We start from the raw sequence: 16,079 nt of genomic DNA, 5'->3' as shown, positions 1-16,079 counted from the left end.
TAATTTTTTATTTCTTTTTTATTTCTTTGAAAATTGGTGGGAAATGAGTCTATGTAAAGAGAGTGCATTAATCAACTTTTTTATTTTTAATGAAAAGCACTTTACGATAGACGATCTTTTTATGACGGAGACTTTTCCGGAAATAATCAAGAAAGGGTTAGACGTAAAAACAACGTTTAATTTTTTTTATTTTATTTAGCCTTTTTTTAATTCCTTTGATTTAACTGTAAAGTAGACTACATATCATTACCTTATTTTTAAATACCGAAGTGAAACGTAGGCTACACTTCAAGTAGAGAAAAAATATCATTCCAATACGTAGACATCTGAAAGAAGTTAAGGCTCAAGCCTCGTTTTTTCTTTAATTGACCAGTGCATATTATTTTACCAGTGTCAGAACCAAAGAAGGGACGCAACCATTCAGCTAAACACAAAAGGAATAACAGACCGTGCTGAAATTGCACATTCATTTACATATTCTGTTCAAAAATCATGCAAATCCCAACGAGACGGTCTTCATTGTTCCTGCAATTGAAAAATCATTCTGTGTTAACCATGGTAACTTTAGCCTTATCCGCAGCCACTGAGCTGAAACAAAAAAAGTTATTCATTCTTAAGGTTACGACGTTTAAATGAACTTCAGAGAAATGTTAATGGTCGGAGCCCATATTTAATAATAAAAAAATATTTATATAGGCCTATATATATATATATATATATATATATATATATATATATATAAACGATGATGATGATTACAAGAATGGTTTTAATAGCTAGTTTAGGATTGTTTTATGACATGTTGTCGTTTAACGTATTACAGTTATAGTTTTATATATGCTGCAAAACTAATCTGAATTAATTAAATTGTATTCCATTGTAACTGTACTTTTCACACCTAATCAGAAGTATTTTAATATACTATATAGGCCGTATACTACATTGGGATTTTAAAAAAAATGTATTCTACATAAAAATATTCCTGCCTAAATGATAGCCTAAACATTAAGCATTAAAAAGCATATCAAATATTCATATTTTTCCCGTGCTGACAAAAGTCTTGCTCGGTTCCAGCACAAGCTGCTCTTCAAATTGCTGCTCGTGCTGTTGTAATTTGAAGTATGTATCGCGTGCAGGCATATTTCACTACATTATTTTACTGAGAACACCTGATTGCATCCTTATTAATCTTGAAAACAACGTCTTTTTTCTATTTTTTTATGCTTTGCTGTCTCGTGCGCTCTGCTATAATTTACTTCCACTTTCAGTTAATTAACAAGTGAATCCACGAGCTCGGTGATACAGAATAGCCCTGTGGTGATTTATTGTTAGGATATTGTTAGTCTCTCAATACTTTGTCAGAGACAGAACACGTTGTTAAGACGTTCAACTAATAAAATCTACGGTTGCATTAAGAGTTACATATCCTATGTTACAGGTCTGACATGTGACCTATAAAGCAGCACTGAACTGATATTAATTAAACTATCAGTTTTCCATCTTGTGTTTTCAATAAAAAGGTTGAGCCATTTCAAACGTTTGCTATACCATATTTTATTTAATTTCGAATAAAAACTCACGTCGCATGCCTTTTAATTTAAATAAATCATAATTACATTCTTACATTTGTATGCTGTAAATGTATATTTGTATGCTCATTCAGGTCTCTGCTTGAATTCTCTTCTCGGCCATCATACACGTGAATGATTTTCGGAGGCCTTGGGGCTCAGAGCTCAATGATGTTGAACACTAGCAAGCTTTCCTGGTGGTCCTCGGCCTTGGCTTACGTTAATTGGGAAATTTGGAGAACAGAAGCCCTCATTACCGAGCTCCGGGTAACTGGGAGTTTTCCCTTTCCCACTGTCTTCTACATTTCCATAAGCAGATTACAAGAGGATGTGTCCCTGAAACCACTCGGATAAATCACCGGTTTCGTGGAATAAGTCTCTAATTAGAACTTTTGTCATAAAGGCTGGCGCACTGCTATTCACATGAATGTAAAATGACTAATGATGTTCCTACAAATGACAAATGCACTTTTTGCCTCCCATTGAAAGCAAGAAGATCCACCGTCAAAGATGGTTTGTTTTTGTAAATCGATTATACAGTATATTCACCGTGATAACTGAAAATATCGTCCTTTCTCAGTGTAGCATACCAATCAATCACCATAGCAATGTAGCTGGTGTTTTCAAGGAAATGCCGCCTAAATATATCTCCATGCGTGCGTGTTTCATAATTATTTTTTTATTGTATTTATTTAATCTCAATATAACTCTAATTAGCGCACTATTACCTATTGCTAGGCTTAGGCTATATCATGCATTTATATGATGAATAATGTATGCCCTGCTTTACAATGGTAAACCTCTGAGTAGCATATCAACACCCCAACTTGTTAAGAACCGTTTGGAAAGTAAATAACGGAGACGTGTTGGGCATGTCCTACAAATCGGTCACACATGGTGAAACTACTCTAAATGGCTAAATCGTTAGTGAGTGGTGTTAAAAGCCCTTCGTGAATATTCAGCACTCTAATCGTTCAGTGGCGTTGAATGTGTTAAATTACGCTGTTCTCGATGGACGATGTGCTAATAATCTGAAGGTGTAAATTTTCCCCAGGAGACAGAAAATCTCTCCCAACTACGACTCGAGTCATTTGTTGAGCACGTCAAAATAATACGTGGGAATGAATGCAACTTTTGACAATAATTGCTAATTTTAAAGTTAATAATAATATTAATCAGCATAAAACAATTATTTTTAGAAGAATTCAAATTGCTATTTCAGCATAGCACTTTTCTGCTGCTGATTAATACATATCTGGACCACATGGGGGCGATCATGTATTAAATTTTCATTTCAAACTAGGCCGTATATGGGAAAAACATGCGATGGATCTTTTAAATCAAAAACTTTTTAAATCACAAAAATGAAAAATAAATGTAACTTTATATACACACACACATACACACACACACACACTACCGGTCAAAAGTTTTGAAACACTTTATTATAATTTTTTCACATTTTAGAATAATAGTAAAGTCATCAAAACTATGGAATAACATAAATGGAACTATGGGAATTATGTTGTGACTAAACAAAATAGTCAAAGTACAAAGTACAAAGTACATCTTCAAAGTAGTCACCCTTTGCCTAGAATTTGCAGAAATGTACTCTTGACATTTTCTCAACCAACTTCTTGAGGTATCACCCTGGGATGCTTTTTAAACAGTATTGAAGGAGTTTCCATCTATGTTGGGCACTTATTGTCTGCTTTTCTTTATTATTTGGTCCAAGTCATCAATTAAAAAAAAATAATAATAATTATTAAGTTTTATAACGAAATAAATGAATATGGTGGCACAATTATGTTTTTGTCTACAAAACTAATTTCAAACATTTAAGCATACGCCTTCAGATCAAATGATTTTTAAGATCATGAAAAACATTTCAGTCAAGTGTTTCAAAACTTTTGACCGGTAGTGTATGTATGTATATATATCTTTTTCTTTTTTTTTTTTTTTTGCTCGTAAAATTACTGTAATGTAATACTGTATATTGTAATAAATTTAGGTAGTCCTATAATTGTAAACTAAACTAAACTAAAATAATCTGAGGTGTCAGATTAGAATCATTTAGAAATTGAATGAATTGTGATGCAATAATATGAATACTGCAGTTGTTTATCTTAATTAATCAGCAATGCTCCGCTCCTTAATTAAATCGTAGCCTTAGAAATACGTCTCAGTGTGTCATTGTTACTTTTAGGACTTGACATTCCTTTATATAAACAAGTAAAACTCAAAACATTTCATTTCATTAATATGTTTAAGTCAGACCATTAAAGGTGCAATGTAAAGAAAAATTCAAACAAACAACAAAAATAAAATAATTTGTTTTAGCCTACCACAATTAGAACCAAGCTCGTGCGTTAACACATTCACACACACACACACACACACACACACACACACACACACACACACACACACACACACACACACAAAATTTAATTATATTGAAATGTATCGTTCCCATGACATCTTAAAAGGTTAAGTTTCTATCTTATATAAATATGATCCGAATAAGTACTATCCTGATTTTCTTGTCTTCATGTTTGATTATTTAAATACAAAAAAAAACATGTATTTCTCTTCGGCTACCTACAATAGTTTTGTATATTTTCCAATGCAAACTGAAATCAGTTTATTTAACTTAGTGAAACAATATGCTGTTTTTTCTGTAGAACTGAAATAGATGGTTAACCATAACCTTTTCAGTGGATAACGACAGTGCTAAAACAATATTTGCAAAGTAATTAGGCCTACTTTTGTCAAACTGCAAAGTGGTTGCCCGTGATGTATTTTATACCATTAAAACTCAATCCCGATACATTTATGTACGGGCAGCGCGCTGCTTGGATGGTGGATTGAGAGGCGCTCTCTGATTGGTCCGAGCTGAGCTCATTGTTATGCTGTCAATCCAAATCACATGGCAGAGCCTCTATTAACAGCTGAGCTTGGCGCACAACTTTGCAGAGTTCCGTGGCAGAGCAGAGCAAGTCATACTGGACTTGTGTGGAGAAATTTTCATTTTACCAGAGTTTGAGCTCACTGAACTTTTGACTGACTACCGGTAACTTTATTTTCAAAGATTCTTTAAGAAACCTCAGCTTTTTCTTTCGAGTGCTCGTCACCACTTCTAAGTCGCTTGAATGTATAACATGATGGAAACCGAAATAAAAAGCCCGCTTCCGCAGTCCAACACGGGCTCCGCGGCGGGCTGTAAAAACAACAGTGCCAACGATCAGGACCGGGTGAAGCGGCCTATGAATGCTTTCATGGTGTGGTCTCGCGGTCAGCGGAGGAAGATGGCACAAGAGAATCCTAAAATGCACAACTCTGAGATCAGCAAGCGTCTCGGTGCCGACTGGAAACTTTTGACTGATGCCGAGAAGAGACCCTTCATTGATGAGGCCAAGCGGTTACGAGCCATGCACATGAAGGAGCATCCGGATTACAAATACCGGCCCCGCAGGAAGACCAAGACCTTGCTGAAGAAAGACAAGTACTCTTTGCCTGGTGGACTCTTGGCGCCAGGTGCCAATGCTGTCAACAACGCCGTCTCGGTGGGGCAGCGGATGGAATACACGCACATGAACGGCTGGACGAACAGCGCGTACTCCCTCATGCAGGACCAGCTGGCCTACCCCCAGCACCCCAGTATGAACAGCCCCCAGATTCAGCAGATGCACAGGTACGACATGGCGGGACTTCAGTACCCGATGATGTCTTCGGCCCAGACCTACATGAACGCTGCTTCGACGTACAGCATGTCCCCAGCATTCACGCAGCAAACTTCCAGTGCAATGGGTTTGGGCTCCATGGCTTCGGTGTGCAAGACGGAACCCAGCTCTCCTCCTCCGGCCATAACCTCTCACTCTCAGCGTGCTTGTTTGGGAGACCTGAGGGATATGATAAGCATGTACTTGCCTCCCGGAGGAGACAGCGCCGACCACTCCGCTCTACAGACCAGTCGGTTACACAGCGTTCACCCGCACTATCAAAGCGCAGGGACCGGCGTGAACGGAACACTACCCTTAACACACATTTGAAAGACTCTGAGAAAAAAAAGAGACTTAGAACTTCGGATACTTGCAAAAAAAGAAGCGAAGTTCAGTTTTGTTTAAAAAAGACACTATTTTTAATCTCAATGAGTTGTCCGTTTTAAAGCAATTTATGACGACATATCGGAGACTTCCTTTTGAGTGTTGCGCCCAACAAAACAAATTGTATTGCAGATGAGCTTTGTATCATAAGCCGTATGGCAGTCAACTTCTGTAGAAAAATATTGGACTTCTGACTTATTTGCCGTCAGATTTAGTCTCTATGAAAAAAGGCACGTGGCTTCGTGAAGAGGCTGTATTTCAAAAAACAAAAAGAAAGATAAAATATGAGTATGTTCACTCATAAATGTTTACACTTATTTTTAGAATGTCAGTTTTGTTGGCTGTGTCCAAATCTGTGTAGTCTTTTTGTTCTTCGTTTATGAACTAGGTTTTATTGAAATGAAAGACTGTGCTGTTCGCAAGCGCAAAGTTGTTTTATTTATAGTAAGTTTTTTTAAAAAAGCTTGTGAACCACTGTAAGTCTTGTTGAAATGTTCCACTTGTTTTGTGAATCTTCCTTTATGTGATGTTATGGCAGTATCAGGTTAACCCATTATGTGGGACGGAGAGTTTTATTTAAACTGACGTTTCTACTGAAGAACATCCTAATCCCAAACGAATAAATTTGTTTTACACAAAGGTTCCTGGCTAGATTTTTTTTATTTATTTTTTTATTTAATGACTTGTCCGACGGTTCAAATCGTTAAGCGTAACGAGAAATCAGTGTCGGAGGATTATAAATTACTTTAAATGCAGTCATTTAAATCAATCATTTAAGAGAAAGCATGCGAATTAAGAAACAGTCACTACCAAGCAGATGTCAACACGTCAAGATGCGTGGATTGTTTTCTAAACATCAATCTGCAAATATATTTGTGTTTAAAAATCGAAATGCTGTATCATAAATTAAGAGAATACGATTGGTCTGTAAATTACAGTAGGCCTATAAAAATATTAGAAAAAGAGAAAAATATTAAATAAATTAACGTTGAAACAAATACGTTGAATGCTATTTTCTAAAGTGCCAATCAGTGTATATTATATATCCTCAGTCTTGATTACAGCTTATCAACAACAAATATAAAACTCAGATACATTTTTTACACTCTCGTTTGAGAAAACAAACCATAAACACACACAAGAGGGCACCTACAAAATAAGCAAAACATTAAAGCAAAAATATAAGATTGTTTTTTTGCTTCACATGAACCGTCATGTTTTTTGTTTGTTTGTTTGTTTCACAAAGTGTAATTTTTCCCAGCATTTTCACTTGTTGAGTCATAGGTACTCACAGTTCCTTCAAATTACTTGAAAATTTCGGCTAACTGTTAATATCTTTAATCTCTTGAATTTGTCATAAACAGATAGACAATGACATTGCCGATAAATTCTTATAATTATCTTCATAATTAGATATTAATGCGGATATTATTTCTTGTCTCTTTCGCTTCATGAGTTCCCAGTTGTGGCTGAATATTGTATAGGGTCAGACGGAGGTTAAATATTTGCTAGATCATATTTAGCTATTTGAATATCAAATTATATTTTCTTTTGGTCTGTGTTAGTCATGGGACGATTATTTTTTTGTTGCAGTTAGAAGGGAAAAGGTGGCACTTGATTAATAATCGTCCCTTGATTATTATTTACTGTGTAATTTCATTTGCTGAGTGCTCCTTAATATATAATAGCCTATGAATATTGGTAATGTGTAACACATACTTAATATACCTGTATATGTATTATATATATATATATATATATATATATATATATATATATATATATATATATATATATATATATATATATGGAATAATAAATTCAGGAATAGAGAATGAATTTTTCTTTCCCCTTAGACTTTTACTTACTTTTCCCGAAAAAGCTCATTCATCCACGTTCAATAATTATCTGGTCTGCTGAGCGCCTAACATTTGCAGACATTTTTGAATGCACTTTATAAACACATTTTACAGTGAACCAACAGTATTTATTATTACTATTATTTTAAACCTCACTCAACCATTTACATTTTTAAATACAATCCTCAGGCATGAGATGTTTGTAGGGAATGCTTCAAAATAACTTAATGTAGATTCAGTTGTCACTATAGCATTTACAATTTTTTGAAAGGTCTTCTCTCAATGCAGTCAACAGAAAATATTATATGTGAGAAATGTGTGATGTTCTAATGCAGATGAACTTCGGTCATCACAGAACAGTCATATGAAACTAAACTTCAAAAATGTGCAACAGAGATTCACAATGTTGGTGCACCTGAAAATTTTACAGCAGGGGATGAGTTGCATGACATCCTGGGATATTTATTCCCCAGAGCTACAGTGCATCCTTTGGCTGCTGTACTTGCCAGACCCACTGAGGTATGATCCCTGCCTCATTGCTGTGCTTGGGTTTGCCCTATGCACCTCTATGGATGCCAGTAGATTAGATGGACCTCTCTGTATTCAGCAGCAGGGTCTTAAATCACTTTAGTGTGCTTGAGACTGCCTATCGGGTGATCATGCTGCTGTGTCAGACGCAATGATGAATAAAGATGCAGTGGTTAATAAAGGAAAAGGTGCTGATATGATCGTTATGGGGTTCTGGTGTCTGACTTCAGTGATTGCCTGAAGTTTTAACATTAACATCATGGCATTTTATCACCTGACATATCCATGTGCCAGTTAAACAGCAGGAATTTATTGAATAAACACAACTGGTATGAGTGAAGCTGTACTGATGGCAGAATGCATTAGGTCCCTTCCAGCACAGACTGGGCCCCTCTCCCTCTCTCTCTCTCTCTTTCTCTCTCTCTTGTTCGCTCAGTCATGTGGAGCACTGTGCCCACGCAGCAAGTGCAGGCATATCCCCACTTCCATCTGCTTATGACCTCACTGGAGCTGTTTGTTTAACCCCTTTTCCTAACCAACATAATTACACCCCGCTGCAACCACGCAAGATGCAGACTGCTCTGTTTGAGAGACAGATAACATTAGAGACAGAAGCGAAAGCGTTCTTACTTTCTGTCTGCCTATGTACAGTTCTCTCTCTTTTTTCTGTTCGTTGAAATTCATACCATAACATCCTTCCAGTTTTTCATTTTGTTATGATTATTCATAACAAAGTATGTTTGTAGTATATTTGAACACTTATGCCAGGCTAAGAACCAATAAAGTGGCAGCAAACCTGTATTAATTTCATTCACTGAACCTGCTGAACAACTCTTTTTGGGAACTGCTCATTCCAAATATATGGGTGTTTTTTTTCTTTCTGTACTGCAATGTACATACATACACAAATTACAGTACGTCAGTTGAGAAAATGGGTGTGTTTGAAAAATAAACGAACAGGCTCTGTGGTATTTCGATGGTGCCAGACTGGACTTGCTGTGGTGTTGTGTACCAAAAACAGAGTATTGATTAGCAAGCTGGCTCAAGGCACTGCTGTTGGGCCTGTCCACTGGAGTGAGACTCATGTGGGCTGTAGGGACAGAGTTGAGTCGAGGTGTGGGGGTGAGATAATCTCCCTGAACTGGGGCAGATGTCGTTGACGAGCTCCTTTTAGATCAGCTCCCGCCGTGGGAAAATGGCATCCAATCCTTACGGGGTCAGGACTTTGAGCTGACCCTCACAGACTCATCCCACCTCAGAGAGCTGTACATTCTCCTGAACTTTATCTAAAAGACAGGCTCACCTCTCTTGCCAATGGCCATTGTCTCCTGCTAGTATTGTAAATGTACTGTTCTTGTACTACACAATACATGTGAGCTTAACTTCTTCCTCTTGTCAAATTTGGTTCCTCTCTGCGTTTTATGTTCATGTACTAAATAAGCATTGCTACCCTTTTCACCTAGTTTCACTTTTCATATTATCATTCTTCAAATTTTTTTTTTTCCTGAAAATCTCCAAAAGGTGTAAGACTCACACAGTTGGAATGCGAATGCCATTCTTTACAAGTATATTTGTAAAGACATTTAAATGTTATTTGACAGTTAAAGTTCATCACAAATCTAGTCTAGGTGGATGTGTGATTGCCAGCTTGCTTCTTTCCTCATATCATTTTGATGTTTGTGGGTAATTGTATAGATGGATCTCGATGGCAATACAAAACCACAAAGAATGCAGAGTGGGAGGTTTAAAGGGCGGTTGCTGCTCCAATGCAGGCTTGGCCCCGCAGTCCAGGTGCAAACGACTCGCATTGATGTCAGCACAGAGTAAATAATTCGAATTAATAGAGCTTTAACAGAAGGGGACAGACTATGCTTTGATGAAAAGAATGGGCTAATGAGAGACAAACAGAGGGAAGATGCACTGAGCAGTTTGGACTAATAATCTTTTTAGTGTGAGATATTGTATAGCTATATCCCTGTGAAAGAGTTTTATGCATTCTGATTTGATCTTAATGTTTCAAGTGCCACCTGCCCTCTAACTCGGAAGAGGTCATATTTGACCTGTTCCATCATTTTGAGTTACTTTATCCTAAAAACAGATTTAGAGCTTTAGATTTAGAACTAGAAAGGAAGGCATTTAAATCATTATATTAGCTAACATTTAAATTGTTCTGTCTTGACAATGGACAAATAAGAATTATGCCATTTGTAAGATGAAACTATTTACTCTAGTGCATAAAACTCAAATGAGTTTCTGGGTTAGAGTAATTTTACATTTTTGAGCAGGTCTCAAAATGTAAAGGAGTTTTGAGGAGGTTTAGGACATGAATGTAGTTTTGTTTTGCCCAACATCAGGAATATGCAGGACCTATTTTAAATCCCTGTTTCCTGAATTCCCATTAACAAAGTTCACACAGCTAACCACCATAATCTTTCTTTGGAGCAGCCAAATAAGGCTTTCTCTTGTGCTAAACATGTTAAACACCACACATTTATAGTACTTGAATAATCCATTCGGATGTCTACAGTTTATTCATTGAAAATATCTCTGGAGCTTGGAGAAGTGATTAGCATTAGTTATAGCCTGTGGAGCATTAGTCACTATGATATTTGAGTAAAAATCCATTGCATGGCTGTGGAGTGTCTGAAAATTTCCCTAAAAATGGCACTACCCTGCCCTTAACGTCTGCAAGGCTCTCTTGGGTGGAGCAGGTGTGATAAGTTTCTCTGACGCATGATGTAAACAGGTTTTAGGGTGCCTGTCTCCTGCCCAGCCTCTCCAAGTTGGAACTGGGTGGAGTGTGACCAACATGAGGGCAGATGGCGGAGTTGTAATGACTGATGCAAAGCCTCTATGCACAGTGACAGTGAAAACAGTTGGGAAAGTAGAGACAATACATGCAGCACAGAAGTTATGGGAATGGGGGAGGGGCGTGAAACAGGGAGATGAGGCCTCTCATCTAGGCCACAGGTATTGATTAGTGTTGGTTGGATCATCGAGAAGAAACCGAGATTGGCAGATGAACAATGCTGTTCTGGGTTGTTACGCCTGTGTGATGGCTCCTTGTCATATTTGTAATGTCAGGAGTTTTGAGGATGCTTGGAATAGGTATATTAGTCAATTTCACCAAAAACTCTCCTCAGTTCCCCTCTCTCATGGTCTAGGCCCAAGCTTTATCCTTTGTATCATCTGTGAATATCTTCACTCAGGTGAAGATCTTGTAGAAGTTCTCCATGCCTGTTTTGATGCCATTGGGAATAAGACCTCATGCAGATGTGCCTCACTCGTTTATTGATTAGTTGCCATAATCAGTCAGCAAGTTCTCTAGGAGATGTGCATTTGTGCACCAAATGCTCATATTAAGGCATGTGTGCATTGTCTGGAGGGGTGTAAAATGTAATATGTGTTTCTCATTCATGTTCTTTTTTCATGAGCAATGAAACACTTTAATCCACTTCCTTTCACCACACAAATGTGATGTGATTTCAATAGGAGGGGGGTTTCAATTGATAAAACGAAGAAGCTGGATATCAATATTTTGTGGTCACAAAATTACAATTCATTCCTGTTTTTTTTGTCTGTAGCAACCTGGTCTCATAGAATTACTTTACTAAAACTACATTTTTGCTAAATGAGTTTTACGTGCCTTGTTCTATATAGCGCAACAGTTTTCTGGTGAAATAAACATTAGTGGTGCTGCAACAATAACAAGTTTTATTCTCTTTAACAAATCATGAGTAAAATAGCAGATTAACAGTTCACAAACACTTGGAGCCCTATTTTAAGAGTGCTAGCGCAAAGTGCATTGCTATGCCAAAAGTCATATGTGCAAAGTCAACGGGCATGGCCAGGAAGTTTTGGTATTTTTGTGCAAGCCTTTTTTTAGACCAAATAATTTTCCTAAAAATGTATGTCCACATATGTGGACATGAAGTTGTGGAATTATAATGAATATAGGATATTTTAAGGAAAATGAGCCTATAATCCACGGATGTGGTCATTGTGTTGATCAGCGTGCCATTTTGCGATAAGTCTTTGAAACTTTTAAAATGGCATATCTGATGAAACTAGAGACTCTACTCTTTTGACTCAAATAGGTTTTTGTCAGGGCAAGACACAAGAGATCCAGGCACAGTGGCACAGTTAACAGAGTTTATTAGGAAACACACAATAAACAGGGCTGGGGAGCAGAGAAGACTCAAACAGGGCTGGTGGGCAGAGAGGAACCCGGCACCGACTGCAGCGTGGAGATGGAGAATGTATTCGTAGGCGTGTGTGCATTGTGGCTGTGTGGAACGTAAATCCGTGAGGAATCCTCTGGAGAAGAATGTGTTTGAAGGCGTGTGTGCATCATGGCAGTGTAGAAGGCAGACCAGTGAGAAATCCTCAGGTAAAGAGTCAAAGCGAGCGAAGAAGCAGGTTGGATGGTAACCGCAATCCAGACACACAGGCGGGAACTGGCAACCGACACAGAAAACACGTAACAGGACCGTCTAAGGCAGAGAGAGTGAGGTGAGTTACTCAGAACACACAACAACAATCTTGCAAAGAATACGAAACAGAGTGGGATTTAAATAAGAAAGGAACAAATGAGGGACAGGTGCCATCAGGGTGGCATGATTAGCGTTCCCATGGAAACCATCAGGGTTCCCATAGAAACGCTGATTCCACATTCCAGCGGCACCTAAAACACATAATGGATAGAACACCAAAACAAACAGAACAAACCGGCAAACGCACAGAGACCGTGACAGCAAATGGGGCAAGCGGCCACGAACTGGTGAACGTCCTGCGCTAAGGAAGGCCACCAGAATCTCTGTCTAATGAGCACCTGAGCACACTGGAGGACATGCGTCCAGACTGATCGTGGAATTTATAATAGACCCCTTGGGCACTCGGCGGTAGAGGTGGTTTTGCGCAATGCGGAACAGACTTTAAACTCCACGTCCCAGGACACCATGACCACCACCCATGAGGCAGGTAGAATGGTGTCCAGTGGGATGGTGGAGGCTTCGACTTCGAAACATCGAGACAATGTGCCAGGCTTGACATTCTTGGAGCCCGGACGGTATGAGAGGATGAAGTCGAAATGCGTAAAGAACAGTGCCCAACAAGGCTGTCTGGAATTAAGATGCTTAGCTCCATGGATCTATTCCAAGTTCTTATGATCTGTCCAGACCACGAAAGGTACCCCGAACCCTCTATCCACTGAAGGCACTTGCCCAAGGCCAGTCTGACAGCCAACAACTCTCTGTTACCAACATTAAAGTTCCATTCTGCCAGAATGAGGCGATGACAGAAAAAAATGCACGGAAGCATCTTTCCATCCGAGGAAGAGTGCTGCGAGAGAACAGCACTGACATCAACCTCTGACGCATCCACCTCCACCACTTACTGACGTGAAGGGTCGAGAGTGTTAAGGATGGGACCGCTAGTAAACCTTTCCTTTAATTCAACAAACGTGTCTTCAGCCCGCAGAGACCAATAAAACACAGTACGGGTGGAGTTGAGGTCTGACACCAACCTCTGACTCATCGACTTCCACCACGAACTGACGTGAAGGATCGGGAGTCTTAAGGATGGGAGCGGTAGTAAACTTTCCTTTAATTTAACAAATGTGGCTTCAGCCCGCAGGGACCAATAAAACTCAGTTTGGGTGGAGGTGAGGTCTGTCAGAGGTGCAGCGAGCTTGCTATAGTTTTGAATGAAACGGCGATAGAAATTGGCAAATCCCAGAAACCTCTGCAAGGCTTTGCGGGAATCTGGGGTTGGCCAATCAGAGACTGATCTGACCTTAACAGGGTCCATGTGCACTCCCTCGGACGAAACGATGAACCCCAGAAACAGAACCGATTACGCATGAAAAGCACACTTCTCCACCTTAAAGAACAGCCAGTTCTCTAGCAGCCACTGAAGCACTCTCCTGACATGCTGAACATGGTCCTGGATATTCTGGGAGAAGATCAGAATACCATCTAAGTAAATGAACATGAATCGATAGACCATGTCTCTGAGCACGTCACTGACGAGCCCCTGGAAGACAGCAGGTGCTTTGACCAATTCAGAAGGCATGACAAAATATTCAAAGTGCCCCTATGGGTGTTAAACGCTGTCTTACACTCATCCCCCTCCCTGATCCGGACAAGGTGATAAGCATTGTGTAAGTCCAAATTCCTAGAGATGGATGGTCCCTGCAAGAGTACGAAAGCTAAAGACATCAACGGCAAAGGGTAACGGTTCTTTATCGTGATGTCATTCAGCCCCCGATAATCTATACAGGGTCTAAGCGAGCCGTCCTTCTTCTCCATGAAGAAGAACCCCGCCCCTGCCGTAGAAGAGGAAGGACAGATGAGACCGGCTGCTAGAGAATCATTTATGTATTTATTCATGGCCTCCCTCTCGGGAGCAGAGAGCGAAACAGCGACCTCGTGGGAGGGAAGTGCCAGGAAGCAAATCAAAGGCGCAATTGTACGGGCAATGAGGCGGAAGGGTCGTGGCTCGGGACTGACTCAACACTGTCCTCAAGTCATGGTATGCCACAGGTACTCCGGATAAATCTACAGATTCATCCTGAAACGAAACACAAGTCTGGACAGGGGAGACATCAGAGTTAAGACAATGGGAGAGGCAATACGGACTCTTGCAAGCAAGAACAGTATTGGTTAACCAGTCAATGTGAGGATTGTGGGTTACCAACCAAAGATGCCCTAACACAAACGGTGCTGATGGTGACTGGACCAGGAGGAAGGACAGCTGCTCTGAGTGGTTGCTGGAGACTAGGGATATCGGCTTGGTGGAATGAGTGATGATGGCCAGGGGCGTGCTGCTGATGGTATGGGCTGTGATGGGTTCATCCAACTGGACCACCTGGACCTTCCACTTGGATGCTCTGGCAACATCCAGGAAATTCCCTTCAGCTCCGAAGTCCACCAATGCAGAGACCGCGTGACTGGTCGATCCATACTGCATTCGGGCCGGGAGAAGAGTCCGTAATCCTGGGGTTTTGCTCAGTGGTGTTATGCTCGCCAGTAACCCCCTACCTGCTGATGAGCAACGGCTTTTACTGGGCAAGTGGCGGAGACATGAACGGGGCTGTTACAGTAGAGACAGAGCCCTTTGAGGCGTCGCTGCTTCTCCGGTGACAGCCGAGTCCTCCCGATCTGCATGGGTTCTGCCTTGGACTGCAGTTTCAATGGCCCGGCAGGAGCAGCAGAGTGGGTACGATGGTCAGCCAGTTTGGGGTGTTTAGAATGGCACCGGATGCGACGAAGTGCAAGGCACTAGTCCACTCTGATGGCAAGATCCACCAAGTTGTCGAACCGTGGTGGCAAGTCCAAGGCGTAAATTTCATCTTGGATGTTGTCGGACAACCCATGCAGAAACTGGTCCCACTGCTCTCGATCATTCCACTCACAGGATGCGGCGAGGGTGCGGAACTCGATGGCATAGTCTGCAACTGACCTGTTACCCTGGGCCAAACCAGCCAGAACCCTCACTGCCTCACGGCCCTGGGCTGAGTGGATGATAACCCAGCAGAGCTCAGCCGAGAATACCTGGAATGATGAGCAGCAAGGATGTCCATTGTCCCACATAGTGGTTCCCCACATGCTGGCCCTCCTGGTAAGGAGTGTGATGATGCGGGCCACCTTAGCTGTTTCAGACAGGAATGAGTTGGGCTGCAGTGAGAAAAACAGTGAGCACTGAGACAGGAATGTACAACATGACCCCGCCTCACCTAAGTATGGAGCTGGGGGGTTGAGACAGGGTTCCAAGCATCCGATGATAGGGGGAACTGCTGGGGCTGATGCAGGAACTTCCGGGGTGGGACCAGTGCCGGGAGGTTGGCGAAGTTGTTGGACCAAGGACATGAGCTCAGCGAGCTGCGACGCCATCATCTCCATGGCCCAGTTGGAGGCAGAGATCTGGTCCTGCTGGCGCCCCAGTAAAGCTCTCTGCTGAGCATCCAAGCTAGATTGTTCTGTCAGGGCAAGACACAAGTGGTCCAGGCGTGGAGACAC

At 40.6% G+C, this 16,079-nt stretch overlaps 1 protein-coding gene across 1 annotated transcript; it reads left to right on the top strand.

Moving 5' to 3' along the window:
• The first annotated feature begins 3,562 nt into the window (after nucleotides 1-3,562).
• On the top strand, nucleotides 3,563-6,314 carry LOC127413260 (transcription factor Sox-3). Its single transcript, XM_051650235.1, has one exon. It carries the CDS (start codon nucleotides 4,721-4,723, stop codon nucleotides 5,618-5,620), a length of 900 nt encoding a protein of 299 aa, XP_051506195.1. The 5' UTR covers nucleotides 3,563-4,720; the 3' UTR covers nucleotides 5,621-6,314.
• Nucleotides 6,315-16,079: the final 9,765 nt, after the last annotated feature.

Source organism: Myxocyprinus asiaticus, chromosome 22 (assembly GCF_019703515.2).
Source record: "Myxocyprinus asiaticus isolate MX2 ecotype Aquarium Trade chromosome 22, UBuf_Myxa_2, whole genome shotgun sequence".
In the NCBI taxonomy this organism is placed as follows: Eukaryota; Metazoa; Chordata; class Actinopteri; order Cypriniformes; family Catostomidae; genus Myxocyprinus; species Myxocyprinus asiaticus.
The sequence above is the reverse complement of the archived record's forward strand: the minus strand, read 5'-3'. Positions and strand labels throughout refer to the sequence as shown.

Excerpts from the sequence above, each read along its gene's own strand:
- LOC127413260 (XM_051650235.1), top strand. The coding sequence starts at position 4,721 with ATGTATAACATGATGGAAACCGAAATAAAAAGCCCGCTTCCGCAGTCC.